The 13,790-nt window shown below is 41.0% G+C and overlaps 1 protein-coding gene across 1 annotated transcript in view; it reads right to left on the bottom strand.

The window, feature by feature from the left end:
* The window catches only part of LOC121550268 (SPRY domain-containing SOCS box protein 3-like), a 40,438-nt gene extending 27,222 nt beyond the window's left edge, over nt 1-13,216 (bottom strand). Inside the window, exons 1-2 of the mRNA XM_041862455.2 lie at nt 13,007-13,216; nt 4,972-5,110 (exon numbers count right to left, since the gene is read on the bottom strand). Coding sequence (XP_041718389.1) covers nt 4,972-5,097 — 126 coding nt within the window. The 5' untranslated portion in view covers nt 5,098-5,110; nt 13,007-13,216. The remainder of the gene's footprint in view (nt 1-4,971; nt 5,111-13,006) is intronic.
* Nucleotides 13,217-13,790: the final 574 nt, after the last annotated feature.

The raw sequence follows: 13,790 nt of genomic DNA, 5'->3' as shown, positions 1-13,790 counted from the left end.
GAACACGCATGGGAAACAGTGTTTAAACCCTTTACAATGAAGATCTGTGAAGTTATTTGGATTTTTACGAATTATCTTTGAAAGACAAGGTCCTGAAAAAGGGACGTTTCTTTTTTTGCTGAATTTATTAGCTCATGTATTTCCCTTGTTAGTCTTGTCTCTTTAGCCAGAAAGTGCTTTTTTAAATTATTGATGAATATTGAATTGAATGACCTCTGAAAGTACATTTAAAAAGGTATCCAAACAATAAGGGGATTTGCTGAACCTATATTGTACTGGAAAAATTCATTTATAAATTATTTTGTCTTAGTTAAAAATAAATTGTCTTCCAGTAAACTTTGATTACATTTCCAATATCCCCGTCCACGTGGACATTCTATAAAAGTTATGTGAAGGCCAATTAGATGTTGATCCGATCGCATTCTGTCTCCTATTAAAACGTTTTAAACATTTGATGCAAGAGAGAAAGAGACAAGAAAGTAGTCAAGATGACTAGCTTGATTAAGTCTCCTCCATGTACAGTGGGGAAAAAAAGTATTTAGTCAGCCACCAATTGTGCAAGTTCTCCCACTCAAAAAGATGAGAGAGGCCTGTAATTTTCATCATAGGTACACGTCAACTATGACAGACAAATTGAGAAAAAAAAATCCAGAAAATCATATTGTAGGATTTTTAATGAATTTATTTGCAAATTATGGTGGAAAATAAGTATTTGGTCACCTACAAACAAGCAAGATTTCTGGCTCTCACAGACCTGTAACTTCTTCTTTAAGAGGCTCCTCTGTCCTCCACTCGTTACCTGTATTAATGGCACCTGTTTGAACTTGTTATCAGTATAAAAGACACCTGTTCACAACCTCAAACAGTCACACTCCAAACTCCACTATGGCCAAGACCAAAGAGCTGTCAAAGGACACCAGAAACAAAATTGTAGACCTGCACCAGGCTGGGAAGACTGAATCTGCAATAGGTAAGCAGCTTGGTTTGAAGAAATCAACTGTGGGAGCAATTATTAGGAAATGGAAGACATACAAGACCACTGATAATCTCCCTCGATCTGGGGCTCCACGCAAGATCTCACCCCGTGGGGTCAAAATGATCACAAGAACGGTGAGCAAAATCCCAGAACCACACGGGGGGACCTAGTGAATGACCTGCAGAGAGCTGGGACCAAAGTAACAAAGCCTACCATCAGTAACACACTACGCCGCCAGGGACTCAAATCCTGCAGTGCCAGACGTGTCCCCCTGCTTAAGCCAGTACATGTCCAGGCCCGTCTGAAGTTTGCTAGAGTGCATTTGGATGATCCAGAAGAGGATTGGGAGAATGTCATATGGTCAGATGAAACCAAAATATAACTTTTTGGTAAAAACTCAACTCAGTCGTGTTTGGAGGACAAAGAATGCTGAGTTGCATCCAAAGAACACCATACCTACTGTGAAGCATGGGGGTGGAAACATCATGCTTTGGGGCTGTTTTTCTGCAAAGGGACCAGGACGACTGATCCGTGTAAAGGAAAGAATGAATGGGGCCATGTATCGTGAGATTTTGAGTGAAAACCTCCTTCCATCAGCAAGGGCATTGAAGATGAAACGTGACTGGGTCTTTCAGCATGACAATGATCCCAAACACACCGCCCGGGCAACGAAGGAGTGGCTTCGTAAGAAGCATTTCAAGGTCCTGGAGTGGCCTCAGCCAGTCTCCAGATCTCAACCCCATAGAAAATTTTTGGAGGGAGTTGAAAGTCTGTGTTGCCCAGCGACAGCCCCAAAACATCACTGCTCTAGAGGAGATCTGCATGGAGGAATGGGCCAAAATACCAGCAACAGTGTGTGAAAACCTTGTGAAGACTTACAGAAAACGTTTGACCTGTGTCATTGCCAACAAAGGGTATATAACAAAGTATTGAGAAACTTTTGTTATTGACCAAATACTTATTTTCCACCATAATCTGCAAATAAATTCATAAAAAATCCTACAATGTGATTTTCTGGAATTTTTTTCCTCATTTTGTCTGTCATAGTTGACGTGTACCTATGATGAAAATTACAGGCCTCTCTCATCTTTTTAAGTGGGAGAACTTGCACAATTGGTGGCTGACTAAATACTTTTTTTCCCCACTGTATATCTCACTACGACGGCGGTTTTTAGTCTCCAAATATCCACTATTTCTAATGTGTCCATAATATTTGTGATTTCCTTAAGGGCACGTTGATGATAGTTTGTAGAGTGATTCACTTTACGGTCCATTGAGGTACTGTGTTATAGTCTCCCACCATAACGATGTGATCATTTGTTGCCTGTAAATTCAATAAATTGGTATGAATATTTTCGAAGAAGTATGGATCATCCTGATTTGGACCATATAGATTAATGAGCCAAATCAGTTTTTCATCCACTTTCATATTCAAAAAGATCCACCTTCCTTGCGAATCATTCCTGACAATTTGCACATTCAGATCGAAATGTGTTAATTAATATCATCACACCTTTTGAGTTCCTTTGTCCATGACAGAAAATTATTTCACCACCCCATTCCTGTTTCCACACAACTTAATCTAAGGATGTAGAAATAGTTTCCTGTAAACAGTATACGTTACATTCCTTTTCTTTTAACCACGTAATGACTGATTTTTTTAAATAATCTGCTAAACCGTTACAATTATATCTGGCTATACTTATTTCACCCCTTACCATAACTAGATATTATTCTCAGTCTAAATTGACCATAATTAGTGCTTGTAAAGTTACTGCCATAAGAGGTATTTTGACGGTCACTTTCCTATTTGCCTGTTAGCTAATGCTACAGATGTTAGAAAATTGAGTCAAGATATTGTGTGTAGTAAATCTGAGTACAGTGGGGGAAAAAAGTATTTAGTCAGCCACCAATTGTGCAAGTTCTCCCACTTAAAAAGATGAGGCCTGTAATTTTCATCATAGGTACACGTCAACTATGACAGACAAATTGAGATTTTTTCCCCCAGAAAATCACATTGTGGGATTTTTAATGAATTTATTTGCAAATTATGGTGGAAAATAAGTATTTGTTCACCTACAAACAAGCAAGATTTCTGGCTCTCACAGACCTGTAACTTCTTCTTTAAGAGGCTCCTCTGTCCTCCACTGGTTACCTGTATTAATGGCACCTGTTTGAACTTGTTATCAGTATAAAAGACACCTGTCCACAACCTCAAACAGTCACACTCCAAACTCCACTATGGCCAAGACCAAAGAGCTGTCAAAGGACACCAGAAACAAAATTGTAGACCTGCACCAGGCTGGGAAGACTGAATCTGCAATAGGTAAGCAGCTTGGTTTGAAGAAATCAACTGTGGGAGCAATTATTAGGAAATGGAAGACATACAAGACCACTGATAATCTCCCTCGATCTGGGGCTCCACGCAAGATCTCACCCCGTGGGGTCAAAATGATCACAAGAACGGTGAGCAAAAATCCCAGAACCACACGGGGGGACCTAGTGAATGACCTGCAGAGAGCTGGGACCAAAATAACAAAGCCTACCATCAGTAACACACTACGACGCCAGGGACTCAAATCCTGCAGTGCCAGACGTGTCCCCCTGCTTAAGCCAGTACATGTCCACGCCCGTCTGAAGTTTGCTAGAGTGCATTTGGATGATCCAGAAGAGGATTGGGAGAATGTCATATGGTCAGATGAAACCAAAATATAACTTTTTGGTAAAAACTCAACTCGTCGTGTTTGGAGGACAAAGAATGCTGAGTTGCATCCAAAGAACACCATACATACTGTGAAGCATGGGGGTGGAAACATCATGCTTTGGGGCTGTTTTTCTGCAAAGGGACCAGGACGACTAATCCATGTAAAGGAAAGAATGAATGGGGCCATGTATCGTGAGATTTTGAGTGAAAACCTCCTTCCATCAGCAAGGGCATTGAAGATGAAACGTGGCTGGGTCTTTCAGCATGACAATGATCCCAAACACACCGCCCGCGCAACAAAGGAGTGGCTTCGTAAGAAGCATTACAAGGTCCTGGAGTGGCCTAGCCAGTCTCCAGATCTCAACCCCATAGAAAATCTTTGGAGGGAGTTGAAAGTCCGTGTTGCCCAGCGACAGCCCCAAAACATCACTGCTCTAGAGGAGATCTGCATGTAGGAATGGGCCAAAATACCAGCAACAGTGTGTGAAAACCTTGTGAAGACTTACAGAAAACGTTTGACCTGTGTCATTGCCAACAAAGGGTATATAACAAAGTATTGAGAAACTTTTGTTATTGACCAAATACTTATTTTCCACCATAATTTGCAAATAAATTCATTAAAAATCCTACAATGTGATTTTCTGGAGAAAAAAAATCTCATTTTGTCTGTCATAGTTGACGTGTACCTATGATGAAAATTACAGGCCTCTCTCATCTTTTTAAGTAGGAGAACTTGCACAATTGGTGGCTGACTAAATACTTTCTTTCCCCACTGTAGGTTGATGTGTATGATATTGGATGTGATTTAGTGAGTGTGTATGATGTCTGGATAAGAGTAAGACTATAATGTGTGATGTCCAAGTAAATAATAACCCAGACAATTTGCATGGTTGAGTGTCTGTGTGTGTAACATGAAGTGAGTATAGCCTTAATATTCAGGATGATAATCGTAATCCATATCGTATCACCATCATAGTTGCATCATAATTACCTTTAACATCATTTTCATAGAAAAATACATCCCAGCAGTTCCATAGCAATTGACGTTTCACATGATCATGAAAGAGACCTTGTATTACTTTAGAAACTGCGTCACTACAGTACAAATATATCCCTTACAATATGTTATTATTCCCCAATGTCCCTGTTCTGATATCTTCCCCTTGCTTGCTGTAAACATAAATAAACATGTAGACAAAGACATAGAAAAGACAGAAACAAAAAACGTTAAATTATAGAACAGTTCTCGACAATAGAGAGAGATCAAGTGTGGGGGGCTACGAACGCTTACCTGTAAGCGTTCGTAGCCCCACTCCTCACTCTCTGAGGACAGTACCAGCGCCCGGGAATCAGCGTCTCGCCGTATTCCACTCCACACGTAACGCCACGCCCGGCTGTTTCTGCTCCGCCTTGACATCGCAGCAGGACACCTGGGGAATGGAGGAGTCAGGAGAGTCAGGGTTGGATGGACAAAGGTTGCGTCCAAAATGACACCATATTCGGCACATTACTTTTAACCAGAGCCCTATGAGCTACAGACGTTGACATTTTTACAATGTAGGCAAATATGTGATATACAGCGCATTTGGAAAGTATTCAGACCCCTTGACTTTTTCCACATTTTATTACATTACAGCCTTATTCTAAAATTGATTTAAGTTTTTTCCCCCTCATCAATCTTTACCCCATAATGACAAAGCAATAAATAAAATAACTTCACATTTAAATAAGTATTCAGACCCTTTACTCAGTACTTTGTTGAAGCACCTTTGGCAGGAGCAGCTTCTAGACCGGAACCCTGGCCCCTTTGTCCATTCTCCCTTTCCTATATGGACAGGCCTACTGATTCCTAGCCCTTGATCATGAATTTCAGTTCCATTACATTACACTTAAGAGTCATTGGACGAAGGCGTCTTCTACACTGGGGAGTTTTGTTAAGGGGCCCGACGCTCGGTCTGAACATTAACACGCATCACTTGCGGTACCGTTTTGGAAGCATAAGGACCTTATATTTAATATCAGTGAGAAATCATTTTCAAAAAACAAAATATTATACATTGATACACACACACCTTTATAGGGTTAGTGTTCCCACACCGCCATCTCCATGTTACAGCATGTTTACGGAAGAAAGAGGGACCACATGTGCTAATTAGCCATCTAGCATGCTCCTAACACAGTGAAGAGGCGACTCCGGGATGCTGACCTTCTAGGCAGAGTTGCAAAGAAAAAGCCATCTCTCAGACTGCCCATCTTAATATTTTATTTTTATTGGCCAGTCTGAGATATGGCTTTTTCTTTGCAACTCTGCCTAGAAGGTCAGCATCCCGGAGTCGCCTCTTCACTGTTGACGTTGAGACTGGTGTTTAGCGGGTACTATTTAATGAAGCTGCCAGTTGAGGACCTGTGAGGCGTCTGTTTCTCAAACTAGACACACTAATGTATTTGTACCGGGGCCTCCCACTCCACTTTCTATTCTGGTTAGAGCCAGTTTGCGCTGTTCTGTGAAGGGAGTAGTACACAGTGTTGTACGAGATCTTCAGTTTCTTGGCAATTTCTCGCATGGAATAGCCTTCATTTCTAAGAACAATAATAGACTGACGAGTTTCAGAAGAAAGTTATTTGTTTCTGGTCATTTTGAGCCTGTAAATCGAACCCACAATTGCTGATGCTCCAGATACTCAACTAGTCTCAAGAAGGCCAGTTTTATTGCTTCTTTAAATCAGCACAACAGTTTTCAGCTGTGCTAACATAATTGCAAAAGGGTTTTCTAATGATCAATTAGCCTTTTAAAATGATAAACTTGGATTAGCAAACACAACGTGCCATTGGAACACAGGACTGATGGTTGCAGATAACAGGCCTCTGTACGCCTATGTAGATATTTCATTATTTTTTCCAGATACAAGTCATTTACAACATTAACAATGTCTACACTGTATTTCTGATCAATTTGATGTTATTTTAAAATGGACAAAAATATTGCTTTTCTTTCGAAAACAACATTTCTAAGTGACCCCAAAACTTTTGAATGGTAGTGTATATTTCACTGTGACCTGCTGCTGACTTTCAGGCAGTGAGGCAAGCTGATGCTGAGTGAGTGATTGGTGGGGAGGGCTGTGTGTGTGTGTGTTTGTTGAGAGAGCACTACAGTTATTGGCTGAGTCACGTTGTGACAACTTTTTACCAGTTGTAGGTAGGCTATTTAGATTGTCAATATGGAGACACCTATTTCCAAACCCTTTTCCATAAAACATAATACGTTAGAACTGATGCACATCAAGAAATAATGGAGACAAAGTGTAACAGGTGTAAAATATACTTTGTATTTCACCGAAATTCCATCATTTATTTAAGGTTATTTTGAGATGTATTACACTACTTTCAAGAGTTAACTATTTTATTTTTTTCCTAAATTTTGATGTGATGTCATCAACGAGAGCCATGCTTTACTCAGTTTGCTCTAAGCGTGATGAGGAGAGGTATGTGTTTATGTATGTATGCTCGTCTTTTGAATGTACAGTGGGGAGAACAAGTATTTGATACACTGCCGATTTTGCAGGTTTTCCTACTTACAAAGCATGTAGAGGTCTGTCATTTTTATCATAGGTACATTTCAACTGTGAGAGACGGAATCTAAAACAGAAATCCAGAAAATCACATTGTATGATTTTTAAGTAATTAATTTGCATTTTATTGCATGACATAAGTATTTGATACATCAGAAAAGCAGAACTTAATATTTGGTACAGAAACCATTGTTTGCAATTACAGAGATCATACGTTTCCTGTAGGTCTTGACCAGGTTTGCACACACTGCAGCAGGGATTTTGGCCCACTCCTCCATACAGACCTTCTCCAGATCCTTCAGGTTTCGGGGCTGTCGCTGGGCAATACGGACTTTCAGCTCCCTCCAAAGATGTTCTATTGGGTTCAGGTCTGGAGACTGGCTAGGCCACTCCAGGACCTTGAGATGCTTCTTACGGAGCCACTCCTTAGTTGCCCTGGCTGTGTGTTTTGGGTCGTTGTCATGCTGGAAGACCCAGCCACGACCCATCTTCAATGCTCTTACTGAGGGGAAGGAGGTTGTTGGCCAAGATCTCGCGATACATGGCCCCATCCATCCTCCCCTCAATACGGTGCAGTCGTCCTGTCCCATTTCCAGAAAAGCATCCCCAAAGAATGATGTTTCCAACTCCATGCTTCACGGTTGGGATGGTGTTCTTGGGGTTGTACTCATCCTTCTTCTTCCTCCAAACACGGCGAGTGGAGTTTAGACCAAAAAGCTCTATTTTTGTCTCATCAGACCACATGACCTTCTCCCATTCCTCCTCTAGATCATCCAGATGGTCATTGGCAAACTTCAGACGGGCCTGGACATGCGCTGGCTTGAGCACGGGGACCTTGTGTGCGCTGCAGGATTTTAATCCATGACGGCGTAGTGTGTTACTAATGGTTTTCTTTGAGACTGTGGTCCCAGCTCTCTTCAGGTCATTGACCAGGTCCTGCCGTGTAGTTCTGGGCTGATCCCTCACCTTCTTCGTGATCATTGATGCCCCACGAGGTGAGATCTTGCATGGAGCCCCAGACCGAGGGTGATTGACCGTCATCTTGAACTTCTTCCATTTTCTAATAATTGCGCCAACAGTTGTTGCCTTCTCACCAAGCTGCTTGCCTATTGTCCTGTAGCCCATCCCAGCCTTGTGCAGGTCTACAATTTTATCCCTGATGTCCTTACGCAGCTCTCTGGTTTTGGCCATTGTGGAGAGGTTGGAGTCTGTTTGATTGAGTGTGTGGACAGGTGTCTTTTATACAGGTAACGAGTTCAAACAGGTGCAGTTAATACAGGTAATGAGTGGAGAACAGGAGGGCTTTTTAAAGAAAAACTAACAGGTCTGTGAGAGCCGGAATTCTTACTGGTTGGTAGGTGATCAAATACTTATGTCATGCAATAAAATGCAAATTAATTACTTAAAAATCATACAATGTGATTTTCTGGATTTTTTTTAGATTCTGTCTCTCACAGTTGAAGTGTACCTATGATCAAAATTACAGACCTCTACATGCTTTGTAAGTAGGAAAACCTGCAAAATCGGCAGTGTATCAAATACTTGTTCTCCCCACTGTACATGTTAGCAAATGTTAAAATGAAAAAATATATATATACAGTGAGGGAAAAAAGTATTTGATCCCCTGCTGATTTTGTAAGTTTGCCCACTGACAAAGAAATGATCAGTCTATAAATTTAATGGTAGGTTTATTTGAACAGTGAGAGACAGAATAACAACAAAAAAATCCAGAAAAACACATGTCAAAAATGTTATAAATTGATTAGCATTTTAATGAGGGAAATAAGTATTTGACCCCCTCTCAATCAGAAAGATTTCTGGCTCCCAGGTGTCTTTTATACAGGTATCGAGCTGAGATTAGGAGCACACTCTTAAAGGGGAGTGCTCCTAATCTCAGTTTGTTACTTGTATAAAAGACACCTGTCCACAGAAGCAATCAATCAATCAGATTCCAAACTCTCCACCATGGTCAAGACCAATGAGCTCTCCAAGGATGTCAGGGACAAGATTGTAGACCTACACAAGGCTGGAATGGGCTACAAGACCATCACCAATCAGCTTGGTGAGAAGGTGACAACAGTTGGTGCGATTATTCGCAAATGGAAGAAACACAAAATAACTGTCAATCTCCCTCAGCCTGGGGCTCCATGCAAGATCTCACCTCGTGGAGTTGCAATGATCATGAGAACGGTGAGGAATCAGCCCAGAACTACATGGGAGGATCTTGTCAATGATCTCAAGGCAGCTGGGACCATAGTCACCAAGAAAACAATTGGTAACACATTACGCCGTGAAGGACTGAAATCCTGCAGCGCCCGCAAGGTCCCCCTGCTCAAGAAAGCACATATACATGCCGTCTGAAGTTTGCCAATGAACATCTGAATGATTCAGAGGAGAGCTGGGTGAAAGTGTTGTGGTCAGATGAGACCAAAATGGAGCTCTTTGGCATCAACTCAACTCACCGTGTTTGGAGGAGGAGGAATGCTGCGTATGACCCCAAGAACACCATCCCCACCGTCAAACATGGAGGTGGAAACATTATGCTTTGGGGTGTTTTTAAGCTAAGGGAACAGGACAACTTCACCACATCAAAGGGACGATGGACAGGGCCATGTACCGTCAAATCTTGGGTGAGAACCTCCTTCCCTCAGCCAGGGCATTGAAAATGGGTCGTGGATGGTTATTCCAGCATGACAATGACCCAAAACACACGGCCAAGGCAACAAAGGAGTGGCTCAAGAAGGAGCACATTAAGGTCCTGGAGTGGCCTAGCCAGTCTCCAGACCTTAATCCCATAGTAAATCTGTGGAGGGAGCTGAAGGTTCGAGTTGCCAAATGTCAGCCTCGAAACCTTAATGACTTGGAGAAGATCTGCAAAGAGGAGTGGGACAAAATCCCTCCTGAGATGTGTGCAAACCTGGTGGCCAACTACAAGAAACGTCTGACTTCTGTGATTGCCAACAAGTGTTTTGCCACCAAGTACTAAGTCATGTTTTGCAGAGGGGTCAAATACTTATTTCCCTCATTAAAATGCAAATCAATTTATAACATTTTTGACATGCGTTTTTCTGGATTTTTTTGTTGTTATTCTGTCTCCCACTGTTCAAATAAACCTACCATTAAAATTATAGACTGATCATGTCTTTGTCAGTGGGCAAACGTACAAAATCAGCAGGGGATCAAATACTTTTTTCCCTCACTGTATATATTATATATCGTCATCAATATAGTGTTGTTGCACTATTGTTGGTAAGAATATATATTAGCATGAATGGGGATAATTTTAGAGTGCAACTTTGCAAGGCTAGACCAGCTACAGTTAGCTTTGGGTGCAGGAGACGGTCTCTTTCAGGTACAGTTTTCTGACGATTTTCTCACAGGCATTCTGCACTATCTTTTGTCAGGCAAATATACTTGTGTATTAGTCCAGACGGTAGCATTAACGTTTGCCTTGCATTTGTATCCATTCCATGCAGTCATTAAAAGAGAGAACCTGTAGAATTGTGTCCAGAGCCTTCCCTTCCCTTCCACCTCACCAGAACAAAGCAGAAAGGTACCGGTACAGAACCGGTTACAAAAGCACTGGAAAACGACTTTGGGCGCACTAGAGCGCATTACATAGATTCGCTCTGAGGTTAAAACTGCATTCTAATGTTGCCTGCTTAAAGAAAAGGTATCAAGCAAAGTATTTTATGCATGCTCAGTTCTTGGGAGCTACCCGAGTGGAAATTTGAAATGGAAGTTATGGTACTCCCTCACGTGGTTCTTTTTATGGGGAAAAGTCCTCAATGAAACTGACATTAGGCTAAATGTGGAGAATTATACATTTGCCTCTGTTGGCCATCAAGTACGGGGGGCCAGTATAAAAAAATATGTATTCACTAACTGTAAGTCGCTCTGGATAAGAGCGTCTGCTAAATGACTAAAATGTAAATGTAAGTAGCCTATTAATGTATATGCCATTGTAGGCTACAATTTGATACAATAAATATGTTGAAATGACGATATCACTGGAGTCATTGCAAATCAATTTGTGCCATTTGTGTAGCCTACCTGGAGCTGGCAAACCAATTTAATAAATAGCCTATGACTACAGTTTGTTGTTGTAGCCTTGTGTTATTATGAACGCATTAGAAAAACATTAAAAACACCTTATGGAACAGCGGAGACTGAAGCAACACAAACATAGGCACAGACACATGCATACACACACACGATAACATACGCACTATACACAGACGTACACATGGATTCTGTACTGTAGATATGTGGTAGTGGTGGAGTAGGGGCCTGAGGGCACACAGTGTGTTGTGAAATCTGTGAATGTATTGTAATGTTTTTAAAATTGTATAAACTGCCTTAATTTTGCTGGAACCCCATTGGCAGCAGCTAATGGGGACCCATAATAAATACAAAAACAAACAGTTGTCAGATTAGGCTACAGGTAAAAAAATGTTTACAAAAATAAACACTGGCTGTTGTTGACAAGCATATTCAGTTCATATAAGTAATATTTAATTCAATGATTGAAATGATGACCCCATCATCAGTAGCCTATTCCAGCAGGCTATTGGGAAACAAGCACTTCTTATTTGTGAAATCGCCTCGCTACTAATGAATACATTTGTCTGTTAATTTGAACTAAGCAAGCTGCTAAATCGTTCAGTTTACATCTTGCCTAGGCTACTGTAGACTATCTGAAATTACATGTAAGCCTATCAGGGGCTATAGGATACCTGACTTTAGCTAAGCAAACTATGGCAAAATGTAATTACATTCATAAACCCTGATTTTAATCTGTAGCCTATGCCTATTGAAATGACAAGTCAATCTCTCAAATGGGCCATTTATAAAAGTTTGTAGCCTAACATTAGTTTATGTTCATCCAAGTGTTTCTTGCTCAGAGATTTCGAGATCCTCTGTCCAACTTTCATCACTCAAACTCTCCTATCGGATTTATCTATAGTTACGCATATGCGCAAAGGGAATTTATTTACATGTATAAACCTTGTTCGAGCACTGAATGCTGATTGGCTGAAAGCCGTGGTATATCAGGCCATATACCACTGGTATGACAAAACATTACTTTTTACTGTTCTAATTACAGTGGTAACCAGTTTATAATTGCAATAAGGCTCCCTGGGGGTTTGTGGTCTATGGCCAATATACCATGGCTAACGGCTGTATCCAGGCATGCCGCGTTGTGTCTCGCTTAAGAACAGCCCTTTGCCATGGTATATTGGCCATATACCATACCCCTTGTGCCTTATGACATAATAAAGGAATTTGAATATGTGGCAAGAGAAAAGATAATTCGCCCTTAAACTCGGCAGATCATTTTCCATAAATGGATGTCGATTTAACTCGTTTGACTACTATGATTAAGCAATGTCATTCATAGCTAAGCCACGCAAATATGTAGGCTAGGCTATTGATTAGATCATGCAATCAATCATCTCGTGCATTTCGTCCGCTACGTTTTGGGCCTAGCTGGCTCGCGAACAGCCCTAGCGTGCTGCAACACTTTTTCTATTTAACTAACGTTAACGGGCTAGCTGTCCCTCCTTGGTCAAGGACTAAACATTTACATCATGGCAAAAATGTAGGAAATAATATGCATCATAACTAATTACATGAACCTACAGTTTGTAACCTTTCTCCAACAACATGTTGTTTTTGTTGACGTTAGCTAGCTTGCGAGTACCTAGCTAGTTACAGTTGGCTGGCTAGATAGCGTTAGCGCGATTGCTAATTTACCTGTAATGTAACGTTACCAGCTTGCCAGTCGTCCGTTTCTTGTCCGACACTTAAAAATAAGCCCTCCGTCTTCGTTAAATGTCACAGGACTGTATAGGCCAATATCTTTATCAAACATTTGCAGCGAAGTACTTTCTTTACTAACATGCTAGTCTACCAACTAGCTTAACTCACTCTCTATCACAGAGTTTCTAAACCCAGAGGCGCAACATCGCGAGACTTCCGGGAACGCTTGCCAAGCAGACCAGGCCGGGGTTTGAGACTTCAATGAGATACGTGAAAAATTATTCCTTAGTTGTTAATTTTCTCAAAACCTAAAGGCACAACCTGGATTCGAGCCAATGTTTTAAGTAGTTCAACATGTTATTATTCCAACGTCATGAAAGTGAGAAACTGACACGTGTTCATTTTCGTCAAATATTTATTTATATCTAAGGAATGATTTGATTTGACGGCCTACACATGCGCAGTTTGGCGCGAGACGACCGTTAGACCCGATTCGGTGTTTCTACGCATGCGTTTAGATAGCCAACGTTGCCATGACATCGCCTACATGTGTGATCCGGGATTTCTATTGGAGAAGCAGTTTCTTCCCAACTTCATAGCAAATATTTTTTTATAAATCAAATCAAATTGTATTTGACACATACACGTGTTTAGCAGATGTTATAGCGGGTGTAGCGAAATGCTTGTGCTTCTAGCTCCGACAGTGCAGTAATATCTAACAATTTCACAACATATACCTAATACACACAAAACTAGTAAGGAATGGAATTTAACAAAA

Source organism: Coregonus clupeaformis, chromosome 35 (assembly GCF_020615455.1).
Source record: "Coregonus clupeaformis isolate EN_2021a chromosome 35, ASM2061545v1, whole genome shotgun sequence".
In the NCBI taxonomy this organism is placed as follows: domain Eukaryota; kingdom Metazoa; phylum Chordata; class Actinopteri; order Salmoniformes; family Salmonidae; genus Coregonus; species Coregonus clupeaformis.
Note: the sequence above shows the minus strand (reverse complement) of the source record. Positions and strands in the feature narration are given on the sequence as shown.